The sequence below is a fragment of the Uloborus diversus genome, chromosome 1 (assembly GCF_026930045.1).
Source record: "Uloborus diversus isolate 005 chromosome 1, Udiv.v.3.1, whole genome shotgun sequence".
NCBI lineage: Eukaryota > Metazoa > Arthropoda > Arachnida > Araneae > Uloboridae > Uloborus > Uloborus diversus.
Window position 1 is genome coordinate 13,880,758 of NC_072731.1, and position 17,836 is coordinate 13,898,593.

The following is a 17,836-nucleotide window of genomic DNA, read 5'->3' on the forward strand; positions in this document are numbered from 1 at the left end:
TGCCATTCTACAGGAAAATAATATAATTAAACTAAACTTGTTTAAATTATCATTTTCTACATAGGAAATATTGTAAAAAGTATCATAAGAGTTTTCGTACTGTTGATTATTTGCGAATAACATTTTTCTTATGCAGAGTATAGTCTTGAAATATTTTGCTTTGAATCACTCTCATAACTGCTCATGACACATTTTAGATGATTTTCCCTATTATCTGTTTTTTAGGGATTTATTTGGAGCATGCGCAAAGATCACTTTTTTTTTAATATTTACCTTCACATCACAACGATTTTGAGATTTTATAGCATTCGATTCCAGCGTTTCTTGGAGACTGGTGACGTTATTGTGTACCTGTGCAATTGTGAGCCCGGTTGTCATTTGTGTTAATTTTTCATTAAGAATATTCTTTATTTTTAAGTTTGTCTAAAAAATATGGTAAGGTTTGTTCACAACTTGCATCTTTCTTTTTTTTTGTGTGTCTGTTTGAGAAATTCATAGCATTTTTCTTTTCTTAGGCCGGATTCAGCGACGACCAGCTAACTGGTAAGTTATTTTAAAAAGAAGTTATTGTTCTGTTTTTTATAGAGTGATGCATGAAAAAAACAACTGACTATTCTATAGATATTATTAATGCGTTGATATTTGTTTTGTGGGTCATTTAATTATTATGTCCTTTTGTGGTCAATGGGCACACCCTTTACTGTTGCCTTACATGGTAACATTCCTTAGTAAGCGCCTTTTAAAAAGACCGCTTGGTAAAGACTTATAGTTGTTGTTCGCTCGTTCTAAAATTTATTTAAAACTTGATTCATGAAAATGTATATCTTTAAAACATGCTTTTTTTTTTAAATAGTTGATTTTATACTTGTCAATTTACATTTTATTTAAAGAGATTGGTTTTAGCAAATGAACTAAATTTTTGTTCTTAAAATTGAATAAAATTGATGGATGCTTGAGTGAATAACTTACAAAAAGGCAAATTTATAGTTCAAGTGAAGGTTTAATCCCCCTCATCTGTACCATGTAATCAGAAAAGAACAAAGATTCTAAAAGTATAACAACAAAATACTTGGCAATTTTCAAATTTGGCCATTGAAAACTAGGTTTCTAAAATTTGTCTGATATAAAAATTAATACTCACTTACTCATATTCAATTATTTATATATATATATATAAAAAAAAAAAAAAATTATGTCTTAAATCTGTTTTGACCAAATTTTTGCAACTTCTTCTGTATTTAAATTTCAATTCCTGAAGTAAAACATTTTAAAAGCGACTCTTGTTATTGTGGTTTTCAGACAAACTATTTTGTATAAACATTTTAGAAAAGTATTCAAGGTGGATTTGAAGTAGGACAATAGGGGTGTCCCAAACTTAAATTTCAGGGAGGGGAAATTCTCCATTTGCCAAATGGAAACATCTGCCTCTGTTTATGCAAGAATGCATGTCAGTTGCTGATTATTTTAAACTAAAATTAAATTAATATTTACTTTTCTTTTTGTATCGCAGTTAATGACAACAGGAGCGGAAAGTGTTAGTATTTTCAAGTGATAATTGGATGCTCTCGAAGGAATGTTTTCGTTTTTGACGAACCAAATCTTTAACAAAAATGGTTTTATTGCACCAAAATATGAGTTTTATTATTATTATTATTATTATCTTTTTTTTTGCGATCGCTATATTGCATTTTATTTTTTCACACTTCAAATTTTTATTACTGTACTGTTGAAAGTTGTTTTTTTATTTGGATTTTATTTTTGTATTTAGTACCTTTGTTTCCTGCAGTTTATTTTTCATACTGAAAATTGTCAGCTTGTTTGTTTCGTTTTATTTTTATACAAATAAATACAAATACAAAAGTGACGACCAGCAACAGGCTCTGGGCCCAGCTAGACTGGTCCTAGTCAATTTACAATCCCCAGTGAAGATCAATGGCCCTCTTAAAACTGTCTACTCCTTTGCTCATTACCACCTCTTCCGGTAAGCTGTTCCAAGATTCCACTACCCTGCTAAAATAATAATTTTTCCTAATATCCATGTTAGCCTGAGATTTAAATAGCTTAAAACAATGACCCCTTGTCCTGTTTTCAGTGCTAAACTTTAACCCCGTAACATCTTTCGTTTTAATAAATTTAAAAAGCTGAATCATGTCCCCTCGGTCTCTTCTTTGCTCAAGACTGTACATTTTTAGCCTTCTAAGCCTGGAATCATAATCTTAGTGGGAAAGTCCACTTATTAGCCTTGTAGCCCGCCTTTGAACCCTTTCCAATACATTAATGTCTTTCTTAAGATAAGGAGACCAAAACTGAACAGCATACTCCAAATGGGGTCTTACCAAACTTCTATATAAGGGCAGAAGAACTTCTTTATATTTATTTGAAATAGATCTATTGATAAACCCAAGCATCTTATTGGCTTTGTTGCTAGCAATGCTGCACTGTTGGCTAAACTTTAAATCCTGACTTATTAGGACCCCCAGATCAGTAACTTTGTCTGCCTGACTAATGACTGAACCTTGCAAATAATAACTTGTACACTTATTTCCATGCTCTAAATGTAATTTATCTACACCGGCCGTTTCTGTTGGCATTTCCTATCGAAGCCACGCTCACCTCTAATTTAGTGTGTTTACCGGAGAGGGAGTCTGAGCTTAAACCCCACACTCACCTTTAATTTAGAGTATTCGCTGGGGAGGGAGTCTAGGCCTCGAACCCGCACTTCCGTGCTCTGTGCCACACCAGCTTCCTGCCTCCCAGGAGCTTGGATTACAGGAACGCGCCACCGTTTATGAGTCGGCCTTTCATTAAATTCCTTTAATATTTCAAAAGTACTGTTACTTTATTTCTGGGACAGTTTTAAATCAAAAATACTGTTAGTTTATTTTACATTAGAAATAAAATTTACGCTAAATCTGTTTCCTCTTGACGTGTGTTCAGTCCTATCTCTTCCTATTTTTTCTTACTTTTTTAAGTGATTTTCATATGGAGGTTGATGTTATTTGAAAATGCTGATATCACCATTCTAATAGAGACTTTAGGGAATGTTTTTCTTTCTGTAATGTAAAGTTTTTTGTACTGTTTAAAAACTTCACATTTTTAAATGGGAACTTGGGAACTTAAAAAAAAAACTGTTGTGCTTACTCTGAGCTTTTTGATATTTTGAACAGGACCGTTGACGATAATAAACACTTAATTTCCTTCTGGTGGGGATTTAAAAAAATTTTGGTGCTCTCACTCTAAAGGGACGTTATTAGATTCAGAATTCGTTGTGACTTTTAACCCTTTTGGGAATATTGCCTTTACAATTTAAGGCGTATTTCTGCTTATCTATTCCGGAGGGACATGCGTCACCAGAGCTCCGTTTCTTTCTCTGGCAAGAAGCTATGCAATAATTTAAATAGTCGGCATAGCCCTGGACACCATTTGACGAGGATCAGGATTATAAGGAAAATGTTTGACTTTATTTAAGAATTGTTGACCTCATTCGAATTGGACTTTTTAAATTAACCGTATTCAATTCCTTAATACTCTTAAATATTTTCCTGATTTATACTGTGTGATTTTTTGGATGTCTGCCCGAATTGGCCAACATTTCATCCCCCTCTCCCCCCGTTTTTCAATTTTAATCATCCTTTTTGATATATTAAAGGGGGGAGGAAATTTGAAATGTCGGAGAAACTGGGGACAAACCATTTTTTGATAACGATTTCACATCTGCCTGTGTTGACCATTAACCTGAATCGATTAAAATAATCAATATCAACGTGAGCGAAGCCTCGGGTAAAAGCTAGTATTTTTATATTTTAAAATAGAGGAATATGTCATCCCCATGTCTATCCACATTTCTAGTGCTGATTATAAGTTTTTGATTGCTATTTCATTAAGTGATGCACAGACCCAGATAATATAGATGAATACTAGAGTTGTGTTCGCAGAAAATTTTTAAAGTTTGTAGAAAACTGATATTTTTTAAATAAATTTCTGTGTTGCCTTTTTTTTTTGACAAACAATTAATGTTGGTCCCCAATTTTGAAGTTCCCCCAAATAATTATATTGAAAAAAGAGCAAATATAATTGAAAAAGCATACTGCTTTCATTGTAGTACTCTGCTATCTTTCAACTTTAATTTTTTGCTGTTGACCTCGATTTAAGACTTAGGAGAAGTACAGCATTTTTTGGCAGAAAATTTTAAAGAAATATTTGCAATATTTTCATTTGCCCATTATTTTCTTATAGGTTAGCTAACAAATTAATTTTTCTGCTGAACTGTGACATTGCTGCCTGAAAAATAAATTTTCTTAAAAGTACTAATTTTGTGTTTCAGAGTTTCAAGATGCCTTTTCATTGTTTGATAGTCGTGGGGATGGAAAAATCAGCATTTCCCAGTTAGGAGATGTCTTACGTGCTTTGGGACAGAATCCTACAGAAGCGGAAGTAAAGAAGTGTTGTCATCAGTTGAAGCCAGGTAAATAGGATAAAATAAATATATGAAAAGCATCATCTTGTTTAGATTAAAGTAATTAGTTTTTAACATCTAAAACCATCTATCTTAACATAACTAATAAAGTGTTAAAGGTTTGAATTTGAATTTTCCATTTAAACGGAACTTTAGTGTAGTTAATAGGTTTCTTTATTATTTGTGCTGATTGGATTTTTTAATCATTATCCAATCTAACAGCAGAAACCTCGCCAAAATTTATGCAGAAAGATTTCAGTAGCGGATGCATTTGGCAGTTTTTTCAACTGTCGCGGCTTTTGAAGTCAAAGACTACGTAATAATGTTTGTCAGTTTTCACCATGTTAACAAAATATCGTCAATCAAAGGATCTTTAAAAACTTTTTTTACTGTAAAATAATCCAGCAACTAAATTAGGCAAATCCATAAACAATACAAAAACTTCCATTAATGTGACTTAGTGCACAAATTCAAACCATCGCCAAATTTTACTACTTGTTTTGGAAACATTTCGGATGAAATTGTTTAGCGAAATTTTATGGTGACCAAAAGTATCTTAGCATATGGCGACAATATCTCTTTAACAAAAATTAGTAACATACCGTTTTACGAAGTAAGGAGGGGAGTATTATCCAAGGTATCCCAAAACGATTCCTGCAAATTCGGTAACATTTTAAATCACACCAAGAACCCACAGTAATTGAAATTTTCTAAAATAACTAAAGCAAGTTTAAGGGGATCACGGGCGCGCGGCTACATTTTTTTAAACAGTTCGTTCTCCAATAGACATACAGAGAAGGTACGACTCCATGTAAAAAAAAAATAAGTATTAACTGATAAATCTTTTTAAACATGTGAAGTTTAATTTCATATTTCAGAAATTCTTCAAATTTGTATACGCTTAAATTTCGTGTTTTCATTTCTAAAGGAATACTATTTTGCTCTTTTTACTTACTGCTACTTTAGTTTTATGAGTAAGGAAGAAGCTAGATTTTAAATCACGTCAAAAAGGTGTGTTTTAAGTTCTTTCATTTAAAACAGAAAACAAATGCAAGTAACGATTGTTTTTTATAATTACTGCTAACCCAGGCAACGCCGGGTATTTTTGCTAGTAATTTATAATAATACTACATTAAAATAAACAGTTTTGTATACAATGAAATATTAATTTCTTTTCAGACGAGCGGATTGGGTTTGAAGTTTTTCTTCCTATTCTACAAACAATTAGTAAAAACAGAAGTACAGATACTGCTGAAGATTTCATTGAAGGGCTTCGTCACTTTGACAAAGATGGCAACGGATTCATCAGCTCTGCCGAACTCCGTCACCTTCTCACTACTCTCGGTAAGCGGTGCATTTTTGCTTTAAAATGCATTCAAATCATATGTTCTGAAGATTAGAATTGATGTAATTGCATGCTTTGATTAGTGGAATTAAACTGTTGAAATCGGGGTTTTTGATTTTTTGTTTTTTGCTTACTTTCCAACAAAATATAAATTTCGAATATTGCAGGGATGTGCCAGCTGCGCCAGAATCTGACAAACTTGCGCCAAAAGTGCAATTTTGCATTTAATGTTGCAATTCTTTTAGTATACAGTAAAACCTGTCTGCAACGATACTGTTAGGACCTAAAAAAAAATCGTATTAGACAGGTTATCTTTATAGACAGTTTAATTATTCATGCTGACATTTTGCTGGGGCCAGAAAGAAATATTGTTATAGATAGGTTATCGTGAAAGACAACAGTATCGTTATACACAGGTTTCACTGTATTTGGCACTTTTTGCACATTATCATGAAGTTTATGCATTTGGAGCTTGTTTTTATGATTTTTTGACGTAGTCCCGATTTTTTGCCCATTTCAAAATCCGATTGCATCCGCTTTTGAAAAACTTGATTGTTTTAATTTATTATGTGATTCAGTTCGACTTGAAAAATTTTGTATTGACTATTAGTTTTTAACCATTCTTATCTTGTGTTTTCAGAAGAGTACTTGTAAGTTCGTCTTCTTGCCACGCCCACTCGAAAATATCAATCCAGTTGCATCCAAATTGATTTGAGCGAGTGCCATCTGTGATTTTCATAAAATATTTATTTATTTATTTATTTATTTTATATTAGTAATTAAATTTTCGTTGCGACTTTTGGTAAAGACTATGTTATGTACGAAACTTTAGGCAAATTCACTCAAATTTAGTATTCATGTTATTTTAAAGCATAATTTAATATTTTGTTGTGAAATATGTCGCTGGTGAATCACCTATATACCTCTAGTGAAATCTCCTGTTTTTTTTCTTCGAAGATTGGCAAGTATGTTATTGCTTACTTCGATATTTTATGACGTCATGACCACATGATCCCATTATTGATACTTTTTTTTAAATTTAGGGAATTCATTCTCTCCCCCCCCCCCCCCCCGCCCTTCCGCTGGACGTTTGCTGAATCTATTTTACGGTACATATTTGTGTGCATTTAATTCGATAAAAACTGAAGTTTTCTTTTGCAAATGCTACTTTTTGCACACAACAGGAACATAAAGGAGAGCTTTTTATTGTGCTATTTAATTAAATAGAGCATGGTTTTTGATTGATCTTTGTTTTTGTTAGAGAATGGTTGATTAAGTTAAAATAAGTAGAGTTGGATAAGAAAATTTAGAAAGATTGTATAGGTAGATGCTGCCTGGCGTAAAAAGGTGAATGGCACAAGACGCAACTGGTGGTAGATATTGAAAATATTTTATTCAAATTAGTATTGATTGATACTACTGCCAAATGTATTTAAACAGCTGCCGAAGGTGGCAAACTTGGTGTAAAAGGCGAATCAGAAGCAGGTGGCTAGTTAATATTTATGGCATAGACCTGTTAAAATGAAATTCTAAATTATTGCATTTCAATGCTTTTATTTGTCATTTTTATACTTTGATGTCTTCGTTTTAAAAAAAGTGTGTCCAATATAAGTATTGATGTTTCAAAACTCGCTATAACGGTATTTTACCAAGTTTAACTTTAAGCAATGTTCTTTAAAGTTTTTGATACTTTCTTTTAAAACATGGCACCCACCCACTCACTTCAAATCTGTAAATAAGGACTAGGAAATATGTATTGAAAACTGATTAGAACTGTCAATAGGATATTCAGATGACAAAACTTGTCTTGTGCGAATTCGTTAAAATGGATTTAGCGAGTTTAGAAACCTCCCTATTTATATGGGCATTAGATTTTTCTCGTTTTTGCTGGTTACTTTGCTTTGTTAAGAGGCAAATAAGTAAAAAACATATTAAAATCATAAATTTAAGATTTTTCACATGAAACTCTGCTTTATAGGAGAGACAGCTGTCAAAAAGTTAAATGTTGTATCTGGATTAATTTTGGTGTTTAAGTTTTGTAATATGTACATGACATCTTTATTTCATTTTTCACTTCCATATTACTAAGAAATCTTAGAATCAGTTCATATTGTGTAGATAGGAGATATACATAAATTAAATTCTTTTCCATATTCAGTAGCAAGTGTTATTTTCCAGTGGCATACCTAGCATGGGTGACACCTGAGGCGATAATTTGTGGTGTCATCCCTCCTCCCCCCTACAAATGCAAAAAAAAAAAAATGAAAACATGAAATTTTTACAATTTTCAGAACGAACAACATTTATGTTAGACAAAATTTTAAGAAGCCTAAGGTACAAAAGACAAATAAAAACTGTGAACGCTTCTTATGTAACTTTCCTTGATGCATATGTGTAGAGCCGTTGTGAGATCTAAAAAGTTAGGGTGTGTATGAATTGATGGGCCCTTAATTATTTTAAATCTATCTCTAACACTGGGGAAAATAATGGATTTCAGTTTTTTTTGGTTTAAAACTTGAAGAAGAAATTACTAATATGTCCAAGTTTTGACAATATGAACCTAATCCTGAGTATAATATTCCTTCCGTGATATGGGGTAGGGGTCAGGAGGGTCCGGGAATTGCCCTCCCCCAGGGAAATTTTCAAATTTGTATTCTTAAAAATGGATTTTAACTTTATATTTTTCAAAAACTTACAATTCCACTTTGGGCATCACCCTCCAGACAGGGGACACCCTGAACGAGACCCCCCCCCCCATAGCGACACCACTGCATTTTCAGTTTGATCTGGAACCTTGCGTCTGATATTTTTCTGTGCCATTCACCAGTGGTTACACCCATATTACTCATGTGTAAGAATGTTGAGAGTGAAAGGATTTATTTATTTATTTGCTTTGTAAAGAGAAACTGATAAACATTCATTTTTATCAGGTGAAAAGTTAAATGATGATGAAGTGGAACAGCTACTTGCTGGGCAGGAGGATTCACAAGGAAATGTGAATTATGAAGGTTAGTATTCCAACACAAACTTGTTCATCTTAAACCTGCCTATTATGGCTGTGTGATGCATTGATGCATCGCCAAAAGCTGGTGTGCATCCTACATCGTTAAACTAGTTTGGAATTTTTCTCTGAACTGATGCATCGATACTGCTCCGGTGTACAGACACCGGGCCAAGGTTGCTGCCATTTTAATCTCTAATTTTTCCCTCTAATGTTAATTAGCAGTGTGTCAATCCAATCTGGTTCAACGATGAAGGTGCAAAGAGTTAGAACTTCAATTTCTCCCAAAAACATGTAAAAATTGCACATGTTCTTTGTTATAGGCGACAGATATGTCGATAAAAATAAAGCAAATTTTAAAGAGCAAAGTAGCAAAAAAAAAAGCAACATGTATTTTGGTGTTACGGGAAATGGAGCTCCTAGCACAGACGTCACCTGGGTCGGTAACTCATGTCACCGATTCTTCCCCCCGCCTCCCCAAAAAAAGATATATTGATGGAAATTTTCAGAATCAAAGAATTTAAACTATGTAATCCTCTTTGAGTGTCACCTGCCGCGGCCCAGCTCTCCTGCTACTGATTACTAGAAACATTCTTTTTAATGCAAGAACACGTGAGCTTTTGATTGGAAAGAGTGACTTTGCATCCATTTACTTACACCTTTTTGCATTGGAAAAACAGGCTCGTTGTAATCTCAAAACTTGTCTTTCATATTTTTCACTAACTTGCACTTTTACCACTGCTTTATAATATATTGAATTTCTTTCTGGTGCTGAAGTCTGTTAAGTCGTATCTGGCATGATATGTACTTTTTATACAATACATTATGTAAATATTATGCAGTGGCGGATTGGTTGAAAAATTCGGCCCTGGCATTAGGAGGTGTAGCAGCCCCATGGCATTTATAGATATTAAATTTTACCTTACGATTGGGATATCACTTAAATATGAGGAACTTATTATTAACAACTAAATATGTTTTATTTAAACAAAATTTAAAAGATATGAACACTTCTGTGCTTTAATGGTGAACAAATTAATACAGTATTAGCTAAACCTCATTTTGGGGGAAAATTGTGCTTGTAATTGTCCATTTAAGTATTTTTATAATGCCCGGAACTTGATTGAATATTTCCTTAATGATAACACTGCTTGGCTAGTATGTCTTTTTCTGCTGTCATAACAAGTAACTTAATTGTCCTGTTACATGAAACTGATCTAGCGATGTTCATGGGTGAAAGACTAGGGTCGCCTTAGAACGTGATGGGTCCTTCGACACAAACATACATTACTGGGCCCTGTCATAAACATTCCCTTTTTTATACTGCCATATCCTGACGACCCCCAGACTCGATGCAAGGTCAAAAACCTGGTGGGAGGGGTCGGGTACGAGTTAAGCAGCCCCTTAATATTTTTCCAAAAACATGTATTAATACAAAGAGAGAGAGAGGACTTAGCTTTCTGGCTTCTGGGAGTCATTCAAGTATTAGCAATATAAACTTAATGGAAAGATTTATCATGGAGCGAAATAGGGACCTCTCCCCCGGAAAAATTTGAAATTGTAGTCTTAAAAACTCAATTTTAGACAATATTTGGTGATGTAAGGGGAGCGTAGGTTCAGGGTTTCTCCTGCTGCAATTTTGCAGGCATAATTCTTTAATAAAATACGGGGCCCCTTAGGAACATGGGGCTTTAGGCCTAGGCCTAGTCAGGCTGTGTGGTAATCAGGCCCTGGGCAACCCCATTTCAGTCTTAAAAACTCAATTTTAGACAATATTTGGTGATGTAAGGGGAGCGTAGGTTCAGGGTTTCTCCTGCTGCAATTTTTCAGAAGTGGAAATCCAAAAACAGAATTTTAAATTTTCTTCGAGTATATGGTATGAAGAGCGGTTCCGGAAGCTCTCCTCCGAAATTTTTAAAAATACAGTCGAGCCCGCTTAATGGAATAGGCAATTTGCAAGGAAAAATTATTTTAATAAGCGGGATATTCCATTATCCGGAATAAACATAATACACATCAACGGTGTAGTACATTGGAATTTTATTACATTAAGCGGGATATTCTATTATCCGATAGTCCATTAAGCTTGCTCGACTGTATATTAGCTCTGAAAACGCAGTTTTCAAAGATCTTTGGTGACTTTAAGTCGAGATAGATTCCAAGGCTATCCACCAGAAAATTTTCAAATTGAAGTCTTAAAATTCTTTTTTTGGTAAATACTAGGGGACCGGCAGTTACTCAAAAATTAAATTCCAAAAACGAAATTTTTGCTGACCTTCAGTGATGTCAGGAAAAGGAGTTTTCAGGAGGCTCATCCCGGAAAATTTTCGCAATTGAAGCACTAAAACTGAGATTTAAAACGTTCTTCATTGATGCCGAGAGAGAGGAAGGGACGTGGCACTTTCCCAGAAAATGTTTGATACTGTTTGTTTAAAAATACAGTTTTAGACCATTTTTGGGAATGTTAAAAAAATGGGAGAAGTTAGAGTACTTTCCTCCAGCAAATTTTCGAAACTGAATACTCCTCAATGGTATTTTAAGATTGCATATTTTTAAATAATTTTACGTAAAAAATATTTTGTCACTTTTATTCCAATTGTTGTAAACAGAGAGCAAAAGCGGATCGGGGGAAAAAATGACAAAGGTCAATTTTTTCACAAGCCTCCTTCTACACCTTTCACCATTAGCATATTTTACCCTCTGCACGAGTTCAATTCCTAGCCGGTCCCCTATTCTCCAACTAAGCTGACAAGACTTTACGTCGGTCCTTGTTGTAAGTTGCATTTTATAGCAATTGTGAATTGTCATTTATAAATAAAAGCGTCAAAGAGACCAAAAGTATTTTAACTTTTTACGTCCGCTAAGGTTTCCCTGATTTTTTTTTTTTAATTTTTATTCTACCACTAAAAGTATATTAGCAGCACCAGAGCTTGACTAACTAAAAGTGAGGCCTTAGGCCCACATTAATTTGGAGGCCTCCTGAAGACTATGCAGTGTTTGATTTACATTTTTAAAGCACGAATGCACTTTTGGAGGCCTCTTTGTCAAATCACACAACAATGTGTAAATCACTTATGTGCATTTATGAATCCCCTTTGGGCTCCCTCATAATCGTGACCAAGTAAATTTGTTACTGGCAGAATGATTAAAAAATCCCCGTTAAAGAATTTTTTTCCAATTAATAAGTCATATTTTTTTTTTTAAATACATGTATTTTTCATATCGCGTTGCAATGCTATGCATAACTCTTTAATAAAATACGGGGCCCCTTAGGAACATGGGGCTTTAGGCCTAGGCCTAGTCAGGCTGTGTGGTAATCAGGCCCTGGGCAACCCCATTTCAGTAATTCCCCCCCCCCCCCCCCGTCCCGCGAGAAGCACTTTTGCATGCATTCGCATGGGAGGTGAGGAGTTTCTATCCCTCCCCCTCTTGTGGTGACGGCCCTACCTCCCTCCACCAGCAAGCTTTAGCCCACGCGTAAAGAGGAGCTGAGGCTGAATTTGAGAATTTGCGTTATTCGAAATTCATGCGCGCAAAATTTACATTTTGTTGTTATTAGACAGGCCCGAAAGACTTTGCTCTTAGTTGATCGGCCCCAAGCATGACCGGCCCACTGGGCAAATGCCCGGTTGCCCGCCGGCTGTATCCGCCACTGATATTATGTAATACATTATGTAAAACTTAAACAAGCAAGTTTAGTCAAAAAAAAAAAAATTACACCACGATGCATTGCTACATCGCGATGTAAGGTTGGCGATGCATCACAATGTAAAAATTCCTACGTCACCCAGCCCTTCTGCCTATCTTAATAGCCTCCAGTGCCAAAATTTTTCAATTTTTCCTGTATTTATCATAAATTTGATGTTTTTCTCACATGATTATCTTGAATAAATTTCTCCAAAAACCTTATCTCGAATTCTGACTACATTCATCTTTTAATTTGATTTCCGACGATCTTTATCGATAGCAGAACTTGGAGACAGGAAGTATTCTTTCTAGTATCAGCAGTCATATTGCTCTCAAAGTCTGGGGGGGGGGGAGAGACATGTAACCCAGGAAAATTACATTTACGAGGAGCAAGTTTTCCAGGAATGCCATCCACTCGGAAACTTGTGGGACTCGTTGAGCAGTGAAAAAGTTTTGTAGTTTTGCTTAGAATCACTAATTCATGCAGTAAGATGCTTAACAATATAAATGCAAAATAACTTGTTAACTCTTTGTCTTTATTTCAGTTGCTTATTTTTGTAGCATTACCTCAATCTTTATATCTTGAAACCTTACTATCATGAATTTTCCTTCTGTCCAATAAAATTCAAGATAGTCAAGTTCAACTATTGTTTTTTCTAAATCATTTCTAATACAATTGAGAAAAATAATTTTAATAAATTCAATCTTTTTTGTTTGAATGAATTTGTGTTGTAGAAAATATCCATATTTTTCATCTTTTCTTCTTAAGGGTTCTTTCCATTTTCTTCTAGTTTTTCACTTTGCTTATTAAGTTCCTTCTAACCAGGGAACCACGAGAGTAGTGTAATTATGAAAAAAAATTAAATAGATAGCAATCAAAAGAGCATAGTTAAAACATTTTTTCAACAAAAAAATTATATGCCCTCATCCTTCCGTTACTGAGATATAAGATCTTAAAATCTGCTAAAATTTTTTAAAAAGAGCAAAGTTTAAGAATTTGACGAGAAATCGACGGTAACCCGAGATTTCAGTCTACATACTTCAAGGCATCCATCTGCAGAGTGAAAGATGTCTTCCATTACATTACACAAATGTAATTAAGCAAAATGTATTCATAAAAGTACTTACTTTTTTTTTTTTTTTTTTGCAGTTGTAAATGCGAAATACAGGAAATTATTAATGATTTATTCAGCTTTTTTTTAATTGTAACAGAATAATACATCACAATATTTTCTGCATTTTAAACATTCTCAAAGTTTAATAAGACAATTTTAAATACTTCAAGTAATTTTTCAAAACCACTTTCATAGAAAGAATTGCAATTTTTGTAGCAAAACAATTCAATATTTTCAATTATAGGTGAAAGAATCAGTAATTTAATTTTTATAAGGCTTGTTTATACCATTATTTACAGATTCAATGCATTCAAATTCAAGCATAAAAACTTGTCAAATCATATTTGTTACCTTTTTTTCTTGCAGATTTTGTTCGTATGGTAATGAGTGGCTGAAGGATTTTGTTCTTCGAAAGGAAATTTGACTGTTCTGAATTCCATCATTTACATCTTATTTTTTCTTTCCTCCAAAAAAAAAAAAAAGTATTTGTTTTCCAACTCTTGTTTTCTATTCTTGTAAAAAATATATTTTAGAGAAATTTTCTGTAAATAAATTTGACGATTCTTTTTTATTTGTCTCAGTTTTTTTTTAAAGTTCGAATTTTTCTTACGTTGCCAAAATTCTTTTTCATCAAGTGTCATTTATCACCCTTCATAAGTTAAAACATGTATTTATTGTGAAACCAGAACATTTGTATTATGTAGTAAGAGAACATACAGTTTAATATTATAAAGAAAATTAACATTTTAATTTCTAACTAAATGAAACTTAATAATAAAACCCTAATTTTCATTTGGTAATAATGCGTTGCTGAAATAGAAATTAAATGTAAGGGATAATACAAATGCATGTGTGAATTTTAGACTATTTCTTCAATTACTTTCTCTGTCCAAAGATCTGCCGATTTTACTTTTTAATTGTTGCCAAAAATAATGAAAAATAACAGTAATTATTTTTAATAAAATTTACAAATTAATTTCAAGGCTATAAGCTTAAGAAAGCATAGATTTGTTGGATATGGGGTTTTGAAACGTTTCAAATTATGCAGCTTTTCAAAACTTTCTTTGGTTCAAGTGAAGTCATCAATTAGAAAGCATTTTAAAATACTTTTTTTTTCGCTATATACTTGTTCAAAATAGTTTTTTAAATTCGAGCATTCGAACTTACAGTAATAAGAGCAGATTATCATTTAATAAAAGTTATTCTCTGTGTACAATAGATTTATATTACAGCAAAAGTTTAGCCAAAAAACAGGCCAAGGAGTCGGTCACCTTTCTCACCTTTAGTCACCTTTTGAAAATTTGGTTACTTTTAGTCACCTTTTGCAACTTTTGTCACCTTTCTTAAAATGCATTTTAGGATTTTTTTTTAAATAATTAAATCTTTGAAAAGTATCTGAATGATAGCTTTAACAGTGAAATTAATTAAAAAATAGCCTTAAATATGCCCCCCCCCACCTTGTTTAAGAAAAATAGCTATGCTACCGGGAAATCAGGGAATTTTTTTTATCGCTTGCAATTGCACCCTATGAGCAGAACCAGTCTTTCTATCCCTTCTGCAGATGGACTTGCTCCTTATTTTCGGGAATGTATGTTAAAGGAAGCATGTTTATTCTATTATACTTTGAGCTTTGATGAAACTACCAATGTCAAAGCCAAAAAAGAACTGCAACGAACAATAAAATATTGGTCTGAAAGCCAATGTTGCATCACAACAAGGCATCTCAAAACTTTCTTCTTGGGCAAGGCAGTTGGTGAAATTTCGATTGAGAAGCTATATGAAGCACTTACCGAGAGTAATTATCCATGAATAACTCTCATGCTTTCCTTTGGATGGTCCTTATATTAATAAAAAGGTTTTTAGGTTGTTTGACACTATTATCTTTGAGACACGAGAAAAAAGCCTAATAAATATTGGTACTTGCAGTATTCATACAATGCATAATGCGTATGTCAAAGCATTGCAATATTTAGGTGAAGAAGCATCTGAACTTCTTCTTAGTACTTATAGCTATTTTGATGGTTGGCCTTCCCGTTAGGAGAACTTCGAAGAAGTGCAAACTCAACTAAATACACCTCATCGCAAGTTCCTGAAACACAACTACCCATTGGCTTACCCTTGGACCTGCAGCAAACAGACTACTGGAACAGTGGGATGCTCTTCAGTATTATTTTTTTAAACATGTGCCTTTAAAAAAGAGTTCAGCTATGCAATGCAGGTCATATAAAGCTGTTGCAAATGTTTTAAAAAGACCTTCTATAAAAGCTGAGCTGCATTTTATCTTTTCATCTGCTGATTTGTTTATGCAGTTCACGAAACGCTTTCAATGCCAAGCACCTATGATACATAAATTGCGCCAAGAAATAGAGACCATTGTTCAGACTTTTAAGGCTGGCTCGGGTTATAGAAGCCTCTGACATAAAGTAAGTTGATTTTTTAAACATAGACACGGATGAACTGTTTGCAGTTGGTAACAGACTACCTCTTGAAGATTTCGTTTTTAGTGGAGAGGTGACAGATGAACTGTCAAAACTGAAAGAAAATGAAAAGGTTATGTTTTTAAGAGCTGTTCAAAAGCATTGTGTGACAGCATGCAAGTATGTAATAGAAAAAAGTTGCATATCAAACGGGTTACTGAAAAGTTTTAATTTTTTGGATCCAAAAGAGAGAAGTAAATCTAGAAGCTGTAAGGATTTGATAAAGGTTGCCAAAATCATGCCTTTTAATGTTCCACTCGATAAGTTGCAAGATGAATGGAAACTTTTGCAGCTGGAAAAAGATGATGAAGCATCCGAAAACAAAATCATTGATGTCTACTGGCAGCAGCACATTTTAAAAAAGGACTCAAATTCCAATGATCTAATGTTTCTAAGGTGATAAAAGCTTCACTTGCATTATCACATGGTAATGCTGACATTGAAAGACTATTTTCTATTTCAAAGCACCTTTTTGGTGAAAATAAGACAGCAAGGACTGAAAGATTTTTAAATAGCATACTTATAGTTAAAGACGCTGTAAAAAAGAATATCCTCATTTGCTTTCTTTACTGATTGGTCCAGAAATAATTAAATGTGCACAACAAGCACACGTAAATTACAAAACATACATGGATGAATGTAAAAGGAAAAAGGATTTGGAATTGAAACAGAAGCAAAAAGAAGAGCAAAAAAAAAGAAAGGATTGTGAAGAAGAAACCAAGAAAACGGAAAAAATTAAAACATGTATTGAAAGTGAAACTGTAGAAATCTTTACAAAAAGCATATAGGGCTATTTTGGTAAAAGTCAGTAGAAAGGGATAATCCTTTTCTGTTTTTTGAGTTCTTAACAAATTGCTTTTGGTCACCTTTTAGTTACTTTTTAGTCACCTTTGTTTTCAAATTTGTCACCTTTCTCACTTTTTTCAAAGGCCATCGGCAGTCCTCGGCCTGAAAAAAGCTATTTATGTCCCTCATTTCACATCTTTTAATATTTGTTTTCATTCCTTCATTATGCATGAAATTCACAACAAATGAATTGTTCTTATTTATACTTTGAGACTCATTTTCATTAGTAACATTTGAAATACTCTTGCAAAACTTCTTTTGTTCATCAACCAATTTAAATTTTTTTTACCAAAGACAAATTTGGTGTCCAATTACACCAATGGGACAAATTTATCATCATCATAATTATATTTTGTGCCAAAAGTGCACAATCTGGCTTTTTTTAACTACAATTCTTAATCTAAATTTATTATTACCTGGTTTTTAAACCATTATTAGCTCTTTTACAAGATGTATTGAAGTTGGAAGGTTACAAAAAATTGGTTGACCATTTTTAGTTCTGGTAAAAATGCATTAAAAAATTTTTCTAAAGGGAAAATAAATTTTTTTGCATGTATTTAAGCTTTAATACCATGTGTAGTCTTGGTGGTTTTTGTAATATTTTTTCGAATCAATTGATTGTAACATATGGTGCTCTGAGGCCAAAAAAAAAGTTTAGAGGATGAAATATGACACCTTTACCCCATCTTGCTTTTGCCCTTTTGATCCAAATAGTACAGGTGATTTTCTGCAATACGCTTGACTATGTTTAGTACTGTAACTCAGAAAGCAGAGTTTAGAAACCATGTCTGCTGAAATTGTATTTTATGCACTTAATTGCATAGAAATCTGAAATCGATACTTCGAGTGTGGTATCCACGTAACTGTCCAAATGTGGTTCTTTAATCCGCCTTTTGTCCCCCCCCCCCC

At 33.4% G+C, this 17,836-nt stretch overlaps 1 protein-coding gene across 1 annotated transcript; it reads left to right on the top strand.

The window, feature by feature from the left end:
- Positions 1-280: 280 nt before the first annotated feature.
- LOC129234432 (myosin-2 essential light chain-like) lies at positions 281-14,165 on the top strand. Its single transcript, XM_054868431.1, has 6 exons — positions 281-435; positions 516-543; positions 4,325-4,465; positions 5,636-5,800; positions 8,732-8,809; positions 13,971-14,165. Exons 1-6 carry the CDS (start codon positions 433-435, stop codon positions 13,997-13,999), a joined length of 444 nt encoding a protein of 147 aa, XP_054724406.1. The 5' UTR covers positions 281-432; the 3' UTR covers positions 14,000-14,165.
- Positions 14,166-17,836: the final 3,671 nt, after the last annotated feature.

Excerpts from the sequence above, each read along its gene's own strand:
- LOC129234432 (XM_054868431.1), top strand. Across the intron at positions 544-4,324 it reads CAGCGACGACCAGCTAACTG|AGTTTCAAGATGCCTTTTCA; the intron begins GTAAGTTATTTT and ends TTTGTGTTTCAG. Across the intron at positions 8,810-13,970 it reads AGGAAATGTGAATTATGAAG|ATTTTGTTCGTATGGTAATG; the intron begins GTTAGTATTCCA and ends TTTTTCTTGCAG.